General features: G+C 36.7%; 1 protein-coding gene across 1 annotated transcript in view; it reads right to left on the bottom strand.

Moving 5' to 3' along the window:
• LOC101981388 (heat shock factor protein 3-like) overlaps positions 1-18,572 on the bottom strand; it is a 49,550-nt gene that overhangs the window by 24,969 nt on the left and 6,009 nt on the right. The window contains exon 2 of the mRNA XM_005358644.1: positions 14,639-14,747. Within this exon, the coding sequence (XP_005358701.1) occupies positions 14,639-14,747 (109 nt within the window). The remainder of the gene's footprint in view (positions 1-14,638; positions 14,748-18,572) is intronic.

Below are 18,572 nucleotides of genomic sequence, written 5' to 3'. Positions count from 1 at the left end.
AGACTTTTCAAAAGAACAGTGTGTGTGTGTGTGTGTGTGTGTGTGTGTGTGTGTGTGTGAATGTGTGTGTGTATAAAAGACCCTGGATAAGCAAAGAAATCTTGAGAAAAAAAGGATAATGCTGGAATGGCTATCATATCTCTTCTCATGTGATACTTCAGAGACATGGTAGTTAAATCAGCATAGCACTGGCAGAAAATTGGGCCAATGGAATAGAACTGAAGACCCAGATTCATGTCCATGCAATTATTACTTCCTGATTTTCTGCAAAATTGCCAAAAATGCTCAGATACTTCAACAAATGATCTATAGAATGAAATCAGACCAATTTCTAGCACCCTACACAAAAGTCAACTTGAAGTAGATCAAAGACAGTGTAGAACCTGAATCCTTAAAGTGCTAGAAAAGTTAGCATGCACTCTAAATAGAGCTTCATTCTTTAAACAGTATTTTACCGATTAAATAAAACCACAGTCAAATTTCCCATAAATTAATATCAACAATAGACTAATAGAACATGGTGAAAATGAAAAGCTTCTTTATATGTTGATTTTGTACCCAGCAACTTTGTGGAAAGTGCAGTAAGTTCTAGGAATTTTCTGGCGGAGTCCTTGGAATCTTTTATAGCATCACATCATCTCCCAGTGATAATTTGACTGTTTCTTTTCCTATTTGTATTCTTTTGTTAAAATTCTATTGTTTTCTGCTCTAGTTAGAACGTTGAGCACTATGTTAAATAGGAGTAAAGACAGTTAGCAGTCTTTTGTTCCTGATTTTAACAATATTGGTTCAAGTTTTTCTCCATTTAAAGGGGATGTTGACTGTGCACTTGTCATATATGGATTTTAATATTTTGAGGAATGTTCCCTCTGATTCGAATTCCTCTAGCAACTTCACTATGAAAAGGATGTTGGATTTTTGTCAAAGACCTTTCTGTCCTCTATTGAGGTAAGCATGAGATTTTTGTCTTTAACACATTTATCAATTTAAATATATTCTGTAATGTTAGGAAATATTCTATAGATGTCTGCTAGAACCATTTGGTCTCTGACATTTAACTCTGATATTTTCCTGTTTGTTTTTTTTTCTTTTCTTTCTGCTGGATTTCCTGTCCATTCTTGACAGTATGATTTCAAAGTAATTTGCTCTTACCAACCTGATATTATTCTGTAATTTAGTATCTACTAGTGTTTTTCTTTGTTCTGAAGTATTCCATTCAATAATCTTTGTAAGGCTTGTATAGTTGTCATAAATGCTTTGAGTCTGTTTTAATCATGGAATTTTTTCATTCCTTATCAATTATGACTGATAATTTAGCTGAGTAAAGTTATCTGCTGGAAATGTATCCCATACAAGGACTTCTTAGGTGTTTATAGAGAGTTCTGAGGTGGGTGGTGATCTTGGCAACTTTCTTTTTTTAATTGATTTTATTAAGTTATACATTTTTCTCTGCTCCCCTACCTGCCTCTCCCCTCCCCCCTTCAACCCTCTCCCATGGTCCCAATGCACACCCAATTTACTCAGGAGATCTTGTCTTTTTTTTTTATTTGCTTCCCATATAGGTTAGATCTATGTATGTCTCTTTTAGAGTCCTCATTGTTGTCTAGGTTCTCTGGGATTGTGATTTGTAGGCTGGTTTTCTTTGCTTTATGTTTAAAAACCATTTATGAGTGAGTAAATTTGATAATTGTCTTTCTGGGTTATCACATTCAATATTAAGTTTTCTAGCCCCATGCATTTTTCCTGCAAATTTCAAGATGCCATTATTTTTTTCTGCGGTGTAGCACTCCCTTGTGTAAATGTACCACATTTTCCTTATCTGTTCTTTGGTCGAGGGCATTTAGGTTGTTTCCAGGTTCTGGATATGACAAACAATGCTGCTCTGAATATAGTTCAGCACATATCCTTGTGGCATGATTGAGCATCCTTTGGATATATACCCCAAAGTGGTATTACTGGGTCTTGAGGAAGGTTGTTTCCTAATTTTCTGAGAAATCGCCATACTGGTATCCAAAGAGGCTGTACCAACTTGCACTTCCACCAGCAATGCAGGAGTGTTCCCTTTACTTCACAATCTCTCCAGCATAAGTTGTCATGAGTGTTTTTGATTTTGGCCATTCTTACAGGTGTAAGATGGAATCTCAGAGTTGTTCTGATTTTGGGCAACTTTCTTGATTCCCACGGGTGAAGAGCTCAAAGGAGGAGCTCTGTTTTTCAGATAACACAGGAGGTAGGAAGGAATGGGACCTAAATTGAGGTAAGACAATATGGAATCCCAAGCCACTTTCTCTACTCTTACTTTTTGTAATGTTGAAATTCTTAGTTAAAACAATAAGACAAAAGAAGCAAATAAAAAACATAAATATGAAAAGAAAAGGTATACTTATCCCTACTTACAGATAATATAATTCTATGCATAATGCACAGTAAATACTCCACCTAAAACTTGAACTGATGAATACTTTCAGCAAAATGGCAAGATACAAAATTAACCAAATGGTATAATTCTATATATAAGATATTGTAAACTTTCCACTTAAAACTGACCTGAGAAACACTTTTATCAAAATGGCATGATACCAAACTAACCCACACATTGATAGTATCCTTACATCCCTATAACAAATATGCTGAAAAAATAGGAAAACAATCTCATTCACAATTGTTGCAAAATCCTGCCCCAATTCTGAAGTAGACCTAATCAGAGAAATGAAAGACTTGTATGGCGAAAATTTGAAAATATTCAAGAGAAAAGGAAGAAGACACTGAACGATGTAAATACTTTTCATACTCATGGATTAGGAGAATCAACACTGAAAATGACCATTGTACCAAATGCAATTCACAGAATACAATCCGAATCAAGATTCGATTATCAGGCTGGGCAGTGGTGGTGTATGCCTTTAATCCAAGCACTTGGGAGACAAAGGCAGGAGGCTCTCTATGAGTTCAAGGCCAGCCTGGTCTACAAGAGCGAGTTCCAGAGAAGCCCTGTCTTGAAAAACAAAAAGAAAGCAAAAAAAAAAAAAATCTATTATCACTCTTCAAACAAGTAGAAAAAGATTTTAAAATTCATTTTAGAACCTATAAGACCTTGGATACACAAAACAACATTGAGTAGAAGAGTAATGATAAGGGCTGCTATACGAAATTTTAAGGACTACTACAGAGAAGCAGTAACAAATCCAACATAGTTCTGGGACAAAGACAAATCAATGGAAAATAACAGAAGAGCCAGATAGAAAATCACACAGCTACAGACACATGGTTAGACAACACTGATAACAAAAACAAAAGAAAGAATGGTTATTTAATAAATGATGCTGGGGAAATTGGATAGATCCACATAAACAAATGAATTTTATCTCTCATCTTGCACAACAAATCAACTTCAAATCAGTCAAAGACCTCAATGTGAAACCTTAAAGTCTGAAACTGCTAGAGGAAAAAGTAGGAAAACCACTACAAATCATAAGTAGAGGTAAGGGCTTTTTGAATCGCATTCCAGTGACTTGGGAAATGAGGGGGAGGATAAAGTGAGGCCTCTTGAAGTCATAAAGCTTCTGCACAGCAAAAGAGCCATTCGTGAAAGAAAGATACAGCCTTCAGCATGAAAGAAAAGTTTTGCCAATAATGTATCTGAGCATTAATATACAGAATGTACAAATAATTTAAAAATCTAAAGAACAAGAAAACAACTATTCAAAAAAAGCTAGAAATGGAAGAGAGGGTTCTGGAAGAAGGAATTCAAATGGCCAATTAATTTTTTTAATGTTCATTATCTTTAGCAATCCGAATTAAAGTTACTCTAAAATTTCCTCTAACCATAGTCAGAATAGTTATTATCAAAAACAAAACAAAACAAATGACAACAAATTTTGGTGACTGTGTAAGGAAAGAGAAACTCTAAATCACTGTCAGTAGGTATATAAACTGATATAGTCATTGTATAAATTAGTGTGGATTTTTTTTCAGGAAAACTAACAGTAAATTACATGTAATACAGCTAGATGATTCTTGCTAATATACTCAAAGGACTCTACATCTTAACAGAAAGATTTCTGCATACCCATGTTAACAACTGTTCTATTCATAATAGGAAAAATTGAATCAGTCTAAATGTCTCTCAACTCTTTAGTGGACAGCATATATATATATATTTATGTATATATATACATAAATTTTATTTATCCAAAAGAAAAATGAATTATAGATTCTGAAAACAAGTGAACAGAACTAGAAAATATTATATGAAGACTGATAACTCAAGCTGAGAAGATAAACCACACTTTCTTTTTCATATGGAACCCGGGTTCTACATTTTATACATTGTTATTTATATGGGAGTGAGAGGAGAAAAAAAGTTTTGCAAAATGAGAATGAAGAGGGTAATAGAATACATCCTCAGTTAAGAGCATAGCCATAATGTCTATGAAGTAATACACTTAAACACAGATTACTATAAACCCATGCTTAATAAATAGCATAAAATTGTCCAAGTATATTTAAAAGTAAACATTTATTTCAAGAATTTCTTTCTGAAGGATTATTTAGCTATCATGTGATGAGAAGTATAACTTTTATTTCCAATTACTACATCCTCTATTAAAGCAAATAACATAAAACTAATCAAATGAGGGCTATTTTTCTCATCAAAATACCACATTTTTACAAGAAAGATACAATTCCTTTCCATTTGGAATATACTTACAAGGAAGTTAACATGCTCTCTGGGCATTTGAAGCTATAACTTTATTCTTATCAAGTATCCATTTGCAAACATTTAATGAACATCATTTAATCAAACATAGCTGGTTTGCCAAGTTATGTGGAGTATTTACAAGTCAATAAGATGAGATTCTTGCTTGTAAGAAAGATAACAGAGTAAGGAATATAAATGCATTCACAGTTACTACATTACAACAAAGTTAAATACTAGTACTTGGGAACATATAGGAGACAACAATTAATTATGTCTAGATGGTGATGTCAAGTGTATTTAGAGTAAAACCGACAAAATGAAGACAGCCAGTGTTGTCTATGTTGAAAATTAATTCATAGCAAGAATAAAAATACTTGTATATGAATGCAGGTAGAAAGAATTCAAATATGAATCTACATGAGTGACAACATATATCAGACTCTACATATGTGATTATGCAACTATCTTCATAGAGACAATCTTAATATTTGCCGAGGAGGGTGACCACATAGAGACAGGCGCTGCATCTACATCCATGCAAGTGAGAACATACAGAAAAATCTTGACCTGAGCCAAGACCAGTGAGCACAGACGGATTTTGCACGTATAGTCAAGTGAGTGACCACTTAGAAATAGATGTTGTGAACCTTCCCAGTTGTCTTTCCATTACTGTCTTAATGTTTTATGTTTATTTATCATGTATGTTCATGCATTCCATATTATATATGTGGAGGTCAGAAAATCGCTGGCAGAAGTTCTCTCTTTCTACCATGTGGGTTCCAGGAACTAAACTCAGGTCATCAGGCTTTGGGGCAATTAGTTTTATTCACTGAACCACATCACTTTGCCTGCCTTCACTTTTAATACTTACCTATAATGTAACTTCAATTTTGTGAACTAGCTTTGTCCTGTCCTGCTCTCTCTCTTCCTCCAACCTCCCTTTCTTTCTATTCTTTCCTCCCACTCTCTTTTCTTTTTTCTCCCCTCTCTTCTTTTTTCTCCTTGTTTTTCTTCTCTTCCTCTTTTTTTCATAAAGATTTGTTTATTTTTAATTTTGTGTATGAGTATCTTGTTCACATGTAGGCTTATCTTCCATGTATGTGCAGTGCCCAAGGATGCCAGAAGAGGAAGTCAGAATCCCCTGGAACTGGGATTAGAAACAGTTATCAGCCACCCTGTCGATGCAAGGAACCAAATATGGATTGTCTAGAAGAACAGTCAGTGCTTAACGACTGTTAGGCCAATTCTCCAGCAACCTCAATCTCTTTCTTTTTTGTTTGATTTCTTGCTTTTCTTTAGGGCTATCTTCGAGGCTGAGGGCATCTTTATTCCCTGGCCTCTCAAATCCTGGCATTGTTTTAGGTCATCTGCATTTCTCTTCCTTTCTGTTTTTATTGTATCTTCAGGTAGTGCTTCTTGATGTGCTACCATTCTTTGGTCATTTCTATTTACATTTTCCCCTTCTACTCTTTTTCTTTTCTGTTGCTGAGTTTCTGTGGTACTGCAGTCCCTCCATCTGAGAGCTCAGATAACCTGATACCAGCATTTCTGTCTGAGTTTGTGTGTCTACCTGCTTGTCTTTATTACTCTACTAGCTCAGTCAAGTCCATTCATGGAGCGAGGCTGGGCATGGCAGAAAAACAACTTTGATGAACAGATACTAGGAACAGAAAAGCATTTGGTGGTGGAAAGCATTTGATGTGAATAAAATATGATTAAGAAAGTCATTGATAAAAGAGAGTGTATGACAATCCTACACAAAGTGTGGCCCAGGGACTGTTCTTAGCTTGCAATCATTTTGCTATTAATTGGCTATGTACCTTTTAAAAGTCTATAATAAATGTTAATCTCTGGGCTGAATATGTTCTCTTCAAGAGCCAAAACCCTTCTGTCAAAAAAAAAAAAATCCTAACGTCAGACTTGAGGAGCTCTCTTTTGAGTTGTTTTTGAGGGTAGTCCAGAGGCTTCCAAAATGTTACAGGCTATTACTATTGACTTGGTCATCTCCTATCTGTGGAAGATAATTCTCTATTTCTGAATACCCCATGAACTTCAGGCCCAGAGAGCTTTGAGTTGCTACTAACCCGAATGTCTAAGAGAGGTCTGAGGACTGGCTTCCATTGTACCAGAAGGTGACAAGGAAGCTTCTAAAACAGGGAAGCAACCAATAGTTGTATCCGGCTATGAGATCTATTAATTATTTAAAAAAACCAGAATGGCATGTTAACTCTATGGGTACAGTAGTGGCATGCTTATCTCGGCAATAACCAACAGCTTTCTAAGTGGACAAAAAAACCCTCTCAACAAGAGGAAAATTGTGCCTGATACTGGAAATATAGCAAACTAACCAGAGCTAGTGAAGTCATGGATCTTGAAGGGAAACCAATAATCACCACTCTACTAAGCCAAAATAATTCCTAATTACATTCTAAATATTTGTCCTTATTCCCTCAGAAAAGTGTAGTTCCCACTCCTCACCAAGGGAACTTCTCTTTGCAACAGCTGGAAACCATTATGGAAAACCACAACCAATCAAAAAACAGACTTATGGAGTGCATTCCTAACTGACATATCTGTAAAACACTCTTGAACCCAAGTCTCAGAGAACATTAGAGAAAAGTGGCAGAAATACTGTGGAAAAATTAGAAAAAAAAAACCCCACAGTTTTCTGTGAAGATTGTGTTTCCTTGTAATGTCAGAAACTACTCCCATATGGTCAGCTACATTACCACTCAAAGTTGAACTAAATAAGGTTAGCAACAATAGACTTTCTAAAGTAGATGGAGGAAAGCCCCAAAAGCTTCAAGCCTACACAAAGAACTACAGACAACCAAAGGGTGTTGAGAACAGGAGAGATACTCACTGCCAGGGAAGAACATGTCAGTTGATTATCCAATAGCAAATAATTAGCCCTGAAGAAATATATACGAATACACATATATTCATATATTTGTCTTATATATTGAATTATGGATATGAATGTTATAAATATAACATATAGACTGAGAAGTTATTTAGGAATATATGTAGAAACATATAAGTATATAACAATTAAGGCAAAAAAAGGCCATAAATTTGAAAGAAAGAGAGGCTGAGTATAGGAAAGTTTGGAGGGAGGGAAAGGAAGGGGGAAATGATGTAATTATAATTTCAAAATAGTTTTAAAAAATAAAAAAAGAAATAAAATGCCCAATAAACATTTTTAAAGTATTCAACATCCTTAGCTATCAGAGAAATGAGGATTAAAATGATTTTAAGTTTCTGTCTCATCAGACAGACAGAATGGCCATCATCAGCAATAACAATAAGTGATCATGTGAATGTGGTGGAAAGGGAGAACTTATCCACTGTTGTTGGGAGTGTGGTGGAAACTACTGTAGCCACTTTGAAAATCTGGCTGATGATTTCTCAAAAATAAATAAATAAAGTCAGGGGCTCACAGAGACTGAAGTGACAATCACAGTACCTGCATGGGTTTGTGCTAGGTCCTCTGTATATATGTGTAGCTTGGTGTTCTTGTGGGACTCCTAGAAGCGGAAGTGGGAGATGTCTCTGACTCTTTTGCCTGTTCATAAGAGCCTTTCCTACTACTGGGTTGCCTCATCCAGCCTTGATATGAGGGTATGTGCCTAGTATAATTGCATCTTGACATGCCATGTTCAGTTAATATCCCTGGGAGGCCTGCTCTTTTCTGAAGAGAAATGGAGAAGCAGTGACTCTAGGGGAGAGGGGAGGTGGAGGAGGGAAACTGGGAGGAAGGATGGAGTTGAAACTGTGGTGAGGATGTATTGTATGAGAGAAGAATAAAAACTAAAAACAAAAACTCTAAAATTAGATTTACCATATGATTCAGCTATATCACTACTGGGTATATACTGAAATACTCTGTACCTTACTACCAGGATACTTATACAACTATCTTCACTGATATTTTAATTATAATAATTTATTTTTAATTATTAATTAGGAAATGTATATGGAATCAAGCTAGGTGTCCATCAACTGATGAATGGGTAAAAAAATAACATAGTAGATATATATACACAATAGAATTTCTCCACTACAAAGAAAAATAAAATAAAACTTGCAGGTGAATGGGGAAGACTGGACTGCATTCTACTGGGTGAAATCATTCAGTCTCAGAAAGAGAAATACCACAGATCCTCATATGTGGATCCCAGCTTAGTAAAATATAGGGAAAATGAAAGTAAAGGAGAATATTGGAGGCAAAAATATTCTAAGAAAAAAGTGGCATGGAGAAATTGAGAAAATGGGATGGGGGAAGGATCAAGCAACATAAAAAGTATATGGAAAAACTATATGGAAACTATGATCCTGCATAAAAGTGATGAATATAATAAGAGGTGATGTGGGAGTGATTTCTTATTAATAAAGAAACTGCCTAGACCCATTTGATAGGCCAACCCTTAGGTAGGTGGAGAAAACAGAACAGAATGCTGGGAGAAAGAAGCTGAGTCAGAGAGTCGCCATGATTCTCCCACTCCAGGCAGAGGCAGGTTAAGATCATTCCTGGTAAGCCAGCTCATGGGCTACACAGATTAATATAAATGGGTTGGATTAATATGTAAGAGCTAGCCAATAAGAAACTGAAACTAATGGGCCAAGCGGTGTTTAAAAGAATACAGTTTCCATGTAATTATTCGGGGCATAAGCTAGCCGGGTGGCAGGACGCAGCCCAGCCCCGCCGCTCCTATTACTACAGAGTGGCGCCCAGACGTGATGGGCTAAATCCACTTAAAAACTTGAGAGAGCTTAATTTTAAACAGAGAAAAAACAGAGTTTAATGCAGAGTTTTGCTTTGTTGGTGACATGTAGTAATGCGAGTGGTGGGGCTGCGTCCCCAGCACCCCAGCCGCTTGGCTAGCTTATACCCCGAAATAACAACACACAAACTGTATTCATTTAATCACTGCTTGGCCCATTTCTATCTAGCCTCTTCTCAGCTAACTCTCGCACCTGGACTAGCCCATTTCTAATCATCTATGTAGCACCGGTCTTACCGGGAAGATTCTAGCCTACGTCCATCCTGGGTCAGAGCTTCATCGCATGCATCTTCCCGGGAGCAGGGAGCATGGTGTCTCTCTGAGGCATCTGCCCCCGAGAGGAGAGCTGTTGAGTCTGAGCTCACTTCCTCTTCCTCCCAGTATTCTGTTCTGTTTACTCCACCCACCTATGTTCTAAGCTATGAGCCCAAGCAGTTTGTTTATTACTTAACCAATGAAATCAGCAGATTGATATATGACACTCCCACATCAGTGGCATGCTGTAGAGAGATTTCCTGATTTGGCAACAGCAGCAGAAAAAACGCTGTGTCATTTTAAAGCGCGGCTTCTTGGTGCTGTGCTGCCAGCGAGAACTCTGGCTTTAAAGCATTTCAATGGATTTTATGGGACTGGATGTTTGTGTTCCCGCTTGGGATCGGAAGGAGAGTGCTCTGAGTCGGTGCCGATGGCTCAGCGCTCCTCACCTGCACCTGGGCAGATGGCAGAATCAGGCTTAGGCAGGTGGAAGGGCATGGCGGATCAGACTGCGCAGTGCTGTGCGTGTCAGGTTTGGCTGTAACTTGGATGAAAAAAATTTCTGTGCTGCACGCTCAGTCTCAGAATTAAAGTGCTGAGTGCTGCTCCTAAGCTCTATAGTAATAGGAGCTGCGGGGCTGGGCTGCGTCCTTCCACCCAGCTAGCTTATGCCCCGAATAATTACATGGAAACTGTATTCTTTTAAACACCGCTTGGCCCATTAGTTTCAGTTTCTTATTGGCTAGCTATTACATATTAATCTAACCCATTTATATTAATCTGTGTAGCCCATGAGCTGGCTTACCAGGAATGATCTTAACCTGCCTCTGCCTGGAGTGGGAGAATCATGGCGACTCTCTGACTCAGCTTCTTTCTCCCAGCATTCTGTTCTGTTTTCTCCACCTACCTAAGGGTTGACCTATCAAATGGGTCTAGGCAGTTTCTTTATTAATAAGAAATCACTCCCACATCATTTCCCCTTTTTCTGTTTAAACAAAAAAGAAAGGCTTTAACTTTAACATAGTTAGATTACATATAACAAAACAGATATCAAGCAAGAATTACAGTTACAATATTTATATCTATTTTATCTTTTATCATAACTAAGGAAAACTATAACTATCCATTCTTCAACTCCATCAAAGACTCCAGAAGGATATAATATTTCCTAAGCAAACAAGAAGTCCAAAACTCTAGAAATGACAGAGACATCTCGCTGCCTGGACAGTCACCCAAGGTTCCTCTGCAACGTTGGGGCATCCATCTTTGGCCTACAGGCCCATTGAAGGCGTAAGTCACAAATAATGACACACCAGTTTGGAATTATGATTAATAGGGTGGTACTTATTTAAAGGGGAAAGCTTACAGATCACAGCCCTCTGCGCAACCAGGAAGGGAGTCTAGTCACCGGTGGAGCAGGAAGTGAAGAGAGAGAGGAGAGGGAAGTGGCCGCTTTTTTAAAGGGAGAGAGACCACGCCCCAATGGGCTGGTATCTCAGCGGATATAGGCTGGAGGAGCGGAAGGACCTCCCGCAACAAAGAGGCTACAGCCTGAACACGTAAGTTCTAAAAAACTGTTAGGGTGAATCTGAGGGTTAAAGACTTAAGTGGGAATAGGGGTAGAGATGGGGAAAAAGAGGGAATGGAGGGAAGGTCAGCCAAATCTACATATGTATGAATCCTTATAAAACCCCAATAATTTGAAAGCTAATTAAAAACATTATTTTGTAAAAGAATATAAACAGTTACCCTTCATGAGTGGACAATGCTGCTCCCAGAAGACATGGAGTATTAAATGAAGACCTTAAGACCCAGCATAGTTTCCTTTCCTATGAATTATTGGTCTTGGAGAACCAGTGGCCCCCAAAACAACACAGACTATTGTCATCGATCTTGGCTGCCCGCCATAACTAGATGTGAAGACCCTGATGCTGAAGAAACCACACACTGTGGTTGTAGAACATAGGAAAAGGAGTCTCTGAGCAGTAAATTTTTTCTCTATGGGCTAGCTTTCACAGTTCCAGGAGGTGCTATCAGGTTGCTGGAGGAGAAAAGGCATGAATCACTTTAACCTAGGCCTGAACTCTGCATCTTACAAAACTGGCATGTAAAACAAAATGTGCTTAATTATGCATGACTATTATATGAGCAAACAACCTGGAAATTTGAGTTCATTTCCATAGGAGGAAAGTCATACCAGCATAAACCTAGTCAGCAGTTCATGTTTGGGGAGGTCACTGTCCCTATGGGAAAACTCTATTGTCATTTTGCTACGTGGTCATATTATCAAACTACTATCATCTAAATATTTCTGTTTATACCTATATATTAATATTGCTCTCAATTTGATCAGAGAATCTTCTTTTCCTTCTGCTGGTGGGAATGAAAGCTGGTACAACCCCTTCAGATATCAGTATGGTGATTTCTCAGAAAATTAGGAAACAACCTTCCTCAAGATCCAATAATACCACTTTGGGGTATATATCCAAAGGATGCTCAATCATGCCACAAGGATATGTGCTGAACTATGTTAAGAGCAGCATTGTTTGTTATAGCCAGAACCTGGAAATAACCTAAATGCCCCTCGACCAAAGAATAGATAAGGAAAATGTGGTACATTTACACAGGGGAGTACTATACAGCAGAAAAAAATGACATCTTGAATTTTGCAGGAAAATGGATGAAGATAGAAAACATTATTTTGAGTGAGGTAACCCAGACCCAAAAAGACAATTATCACATGTACTCACTCATAGGTGGTTGTTAAAGCAAAGAAAACCAGCCTACAAACCACAATCCCAGAGAACTTAGACAACAATGAGGACTCTAAGAGAAACTTATATAGATCTAATCAACATGGGAAGTAGAAAAACACAGGATCTCCTGAGTAAATTGGGAGCATGGGGACCCTGGGAGAGGACTGAAGTGGGGAGGGGAGAGGCAGGTAGGGGAGCAGAGAAAAATGTAGAGCTCAATAAAAATCAATAAAAATTACCACAAATCATGCAGATATTAAAATCAACAGCATGAAAAAACATATTTAGCACTTAATTCGGCATTCCTGGGTAAATACATATCTTATTTATTGACACTCTGTTCATAAAAACAAGGAAATAAATTCAACGTAGATTTCTATCAACACATGAATGGACAAAAAAAACATGATCTGTACATAATGAAATTTTACTCAGACATAAAAAAATAAAGTATGCAGAAAAATAAATAGAACTGGAAAATATTATTATTAATGAGGTAATTCAGGCTCTGAAAGCAAAGTACTACATGTTCCCCCTATGAGTATTCCTCAATTTTGAGTATTGGAGAGAGTGAGGGTAGAGAAACTGCACGAGCTAATGAAAATAAAAAGACTTAAAAGAATAGTTTTCTTTTCTCAGTAAGTGTGAAAATAAATTATATCTGTAGTTAAAGTAAGATTGGTTAAATATTATTGTCATAATGTTGAACAAGGAGAAAAATTGGGCAAAATAACTGCATGTATTAATTTTAGAGTTAAAAAGAAATCTTTATATTTACTTCTTGCTATGCTTACAGCTGTGGTTGGTCCATGTTAAATATGTCAAGTGAAATAGCATGTGCTATTAAGAAATAACAAGTTTCTGCACTTGTTACCCTGGCTAATTTAGAGCACCACATTGTATACTACTTCTCTCATTTAGGCCTTGAAAGTAGGCAGTGATTGATCAATGAGTGTCCCGAAGAGGAAGTCACTGGCTAATTACAAAGTGGATTCAGTATAGCCCTGGAAGCTTTTGTCCTAATTGTGACAAAGTCAGGAAGGACTAGCAATAACAATGTAAACATCAAGTCAGTCCCTCAGAGAAGTTTTACTACCAAAAAGAAATTTGATATTATTTTAAAAATATTTTGTAACAATAGTATACAATTTTTGCTATAATAGAGGTTTATTAAGAAAATCTGAGAGAAATAAAAACAGAAATAACTTTTTAAAGTGTCAAAAATGAAAATAACCTTAATAATGGTATGACATAAAATAACACATTTTAAATGGGGGAAATATTTATAAAACTCTACATTAAAAATAATGAAGACAAAAACACTATTGTTTTCATATACAAACATTATTTGTCTGTACCTTTTGTATTTATAATTTCTCCATATTAGTAAAACAAAAACTTACGTTGAAAAATCAGGCCTATGGCACAGTATAGTTATCATTTGTACTATGTAATACTTTCAGAATTTTAAAGATTAGAAATGGGAGAACTAAAGTATATTTAATGAAGGAACGAATTACCTAGCTGTACAATCTGGATCAAGCATACTTAATCCCTTTAGTCCCCATTCTTTAGTACCGGCACAGGAAGATTAAATTAGATAAATCTTTGGTCCCAGTCAGCTGCATGATTCTGAACTCAAAATTTTAAATCAGATTTTTCCAGAAAGGAAATTTTTATGTTTGAAATCTTCAGTGGTTCAAAGGAAAATGGCCACCATAAGCACATATATTTTAATATTTGGTCTCTAGTTGGTAAAACAGGTTAGCAGATGTGGTCTTTTTGGAAGAAGTGTATCACTGGGATAGGCTTTGAGCTTGTGGCTGTGTTTCAAGATGTGTGCTCTCAGCTACTGCTCCAGTGCTATGTTTTCCTGCTTGCTGCCCTGCGCTCTTACTCCCTAGAAGTATAAGGCCAAATTATGAGCTTTCTTTTAAAAGTTGCCTTGGTCTTGGTGCTTTATCATATCAATAGAAAAGTAACTAAGGAAGAACTTCAGTCAATAAGAAAGGTTATGCAGACTTTAAACAATATATTGCAGTAGGAGCTTTCACTCAACTTGGACCTCTAATTATTCATTGACAATAAAATAGATATTTTTGTGATAAATGTTAATAATTGTACAATTAAATCATACTTACACATGTTGAGTTGTCGAATAAAGCTGGCTATTTTGTTATGCTTGAAGTATTTTGGTAGTATTTCATTAGAAAAGTTTTCTTCATTCACAATCTCAAAGCTCTGGCCATCCTTGTAATAAAGGAAAACCAAAACATAGTCATTTATAGAAAAAAATAAGGTTTCACTCAAGCAATAATTCAAAATAATGTCACTTGATTCCCCAACTTGTGAAAATTTAAAGTCCAAATTAAATAATTCTTCACACTGGAAGTATAGCTCATTAGTTGGGTATGTTCATATCACGCACAAGACTCTGGTTTCAATCCTTTATCATGGAGGAAAATATATCATAAAGATACAGAATATGAACAAAAGACATACCATGAGGCCGGGCAGTGGTGGCACACACCTTTAATCCCAGCACTTGGAAGACAGAGGCACGTGGATCTCTGTGAGTTCGAGGCCATCCTGGTCTACAAGAGCTAGTTCCAGGATAGGCCCCAAAACTACAGAGAAACTCTGTCTCAACAAACCAAAAGAAAGAAAGAAGTACTATCAAGCAAAATGCAATGGATTGATCATGAAAGCATGTGTCCCCAAATCTCACAAATTAAACATAAACAGGCAAAATCAGATATGGTTGAGCATATCTGTAATCCCAGCATTTAGAAAGCAAATGCAAGAAGACTGAGGGTTTAATTTCAGTCTGGATTATACAAGGAAACTTTCTCTCCACAGACTTGGAGACTCTCCACAGATAGTAATTCAAAGAATTAGTCCAGCTGCACGTGGTGGCCCATGCCTTTAATCTCAGAAATTGAGAGGCAGAGGCAGGTGCATCTCTGTGATTGCGAGGCCAGCCAAATCTACAAATTGAGTTTAGGACAGCCAGGACTATTACACAGAGAAATCCTGTTTGTAAAAACCAAAAAGGAAAAAATAAAAGAATTAGCCAATTGTAATGTTTAGTGTTAGTTGTCAACTTGACAAAATTCAGAATCACCTGGGAGAAAGACCTCTAACTATGCCTATAGGGAATGAAATTGACTGTGTTAATTGATGTGCAAAGACACTTCTGACTTTCAGGTCAGATCATTCCCTGAGCCAGGAATTCTGGACTGTATAAGGGGAGAGAAGGTGCTAAAAAGTATGCTACATTCACTCCTTACTTTCTGCTTCCTTATTATGGATGCAACGTGACTAGTTTCTCCAAGCTCTGGCCACTATGACTTTTTTCATCAGACTGTCACCTTGAACTATGTATGGAAGTAAACACTTTCTCCCTTAAGTTGCCTGTGTCAAGATGTTTTATCACAACAACAAAAAACAATTATGTTTTCAAGAATAGTTTTCATAATTTAAATTACAATGAGATATAATCTTTTGTCTATCAAGTTAACAAAGACCAAAGAAAATATTAATCTTCAGTGGTTGCAAATTAGAAAGAGTACAGATAAACAGGTTTTCATACTGCCAGAATTTAAATTGTCTTAATATTGCTAACAGTAGACATTCAAAGTTCCCAAGCACTCAGTCTTTGGATTAGAAGTTCGAATTCAAGATTGTATAGAAAATAATTGCTAAAATTTGATAAGATTTAATAATAAATTTACATAAGTATTTGTATATAATATTTTAAAATAGGAAACTACATTAATACTAATATAATAGTTAAGTCTGCACAAGTAAATATTACACAGTGATTAAAAAGTAAAGCTATATAAAAATATTTAGTGAATAGAATTAGGTATGTTTCCAAGGTCAAACAAAGATATATTTTAGATAGACAAGTCATCTTCAAACACTTCAGAGATCTTGAGAATATGGCATTTAAGATATTTTAATAACATAGGTTCATTTTTTATGACAATGAGACAAGTCTGCTTCTAGCAGTACCAATCTACTTCAGAGTAGATGATGGACATTAAAGAAACTTCACATAGTTTACTTTCTTTGTGGAAAAAGTAAACCATTGGGCAAGAAAACACCCTTGCCTTGACTGCTGACAGTATGCTGTCTAATTAGACAAGCAGCACACAAGAGAAAGTGATTGATAAACATTGTCAAGATAAGGAGGTGCAGCCCTTCAAAATATCCCACTTCACAGAAAAGTTTGTTGGATTTGCTAGACCTCTAGGCTAAAGATAGATGCCCCAATGTTGCAGAGGAACTTTGGATGACTGTCCAGGCAGCCAGCTGTTTCTGTCATCTCTCACATTGTTTGGAAGTCACTTGCTTGCACTTTCTGCTTACTCAGTTAATAATATCTCCTTCTTGGGTCTCTGGGAGAGTTGAAGACTAGATAGTTATAGTTTTCCTTGTTTATCTGATGCAGAAAGCAGGTTACAACAGAAAATAAAATAGGTACAAGACTTTGGACTCACCAAGATAGCATACATTTGGAGTATTTTCTCTGAATTTGTCAATGCAAATATAGACTAGACATTGTTGATGCACTTCTTTGCTGTATTTATTGTATATAGTCATTGTACTTACTGTTCATAGTTTTTCTTATATTAGTTACAGCCTTCTTTTTATTTTAGAAACAAATGGGAAATGTAGTGATATCCCATTTGCATTTTAGTAGATAAAGCTTTCCTGAGAATCAGAAAGAAAAACAGCTGCACTGTCTTACAGACCAGACAGTGGTGACACACACCTTTAATCCCAATGTCCACACTAGTTTGCCACAGAAACTGGGCGATAGTAGTGCATACCTTCAATCCCAGTACTAGAGAGGAATATAAAACAGGAGGAGACAGCTCTTGCACACAGTCTCATTCTGAGATTCCCGGAAGCAGGATTTCCAGGTAAGATTCACTGGCTGGTTGTTTTCCCTTTCTGACTTTCAGGTTGAACCCCAATTTCTGTCTCTGAGTTTTTATTAGACATGCTACATTAATCATAATGATATATTTCAAATGAAAAGGGCAAAATTTCAAAAGGCATAATAAATGACAGAGATAATTATATAGATCAATGACAGACATCTAAATTCAACCCCTAGCATCAGTGCTCCTCGCAAATGATATTTAAACATACAAAACAATATTATTGCATAAACTGAAGACAACAGTTATCAGTGGGTAGCACTATAGACACTTACTTTCTATAAAGTAGACAGCAACAAAAAGTATTTTAAAGTAGACAAAGGTGATAATATTCTTATATGCTGCTCATTCTCTTAAATTAGAAAACTCAAGAACAATGGCAATGGGTTTTTGATCATACTGCATAGGCTTTGGGAGAGCCTAGGCAGTTTGGATGCTCACCTTACTAAACCTGGATGGAGGTGGGCGGTCCTTGGACTTCCCACAGGTCAGGGAGCTGATGAGGGAGAGGGACTTGATTGGGGGAGGGGGAGGGAAATGGGAGGCGGTGACAGGGAGGAGGCAGAAATCCTTAATAAATAAATTAATTAATTTAAAAAAACTTAAATGAAATTAGAAGAATGAACTAGCTTTAATGTCAGGGTTTTTAAAACTTGATTCCCTACTTCACCTAAGAATAAGAAAATAGGCCCTGCTCATCTATCATTTACCCATAGGATTCCACAGATATTTTAGTTCTTTAGAGGTTACATGGCTCCTTATAATCCCTCCAAACTACCAAGATTGTGTGTGTGTGGTATATATGTATGTTCAAAGGTGCATGTTCCTGTGTACACATTCATGTTCTTCTGGAATCCAGGGGAGGACATTAAGTGACTTACTTGATTTCTCTATCTACTCCTTTGAGTCAAGGTTTCTTAATGAACCTGGTACTAGGCAGGCTGCCAGAAATCTCTGGTGATTCTCCTGTCTTCAACACAGACAGAGACACACACAGACACACACAGACACACACACAGACACACACACAGACACACACACAGACACACACACAGACACACACAGACACACACAGACACACACACAGACACACACAGACACACACAGACATACACACACACAG

This window comes from Microtus ochrogaster, chromosome X (genome assembly GCF_000317375.1).
Source record: "Microtus ochrogaster isolate Prairie Vole_2 chromosome X, MicOch1.0, whole genome shotgun sequence".
NCBI classification, from domain to species: Eukaryota; Metazoa; Chordata; class Mammalia; order Rodentia; family Cricetidae; genus Microtus; species Microtus ochrogaster.
Note: the sequence above shows the minus strand (reverse complement) of the source record. Positions and strands in the feature narration are given on the sequence as shown.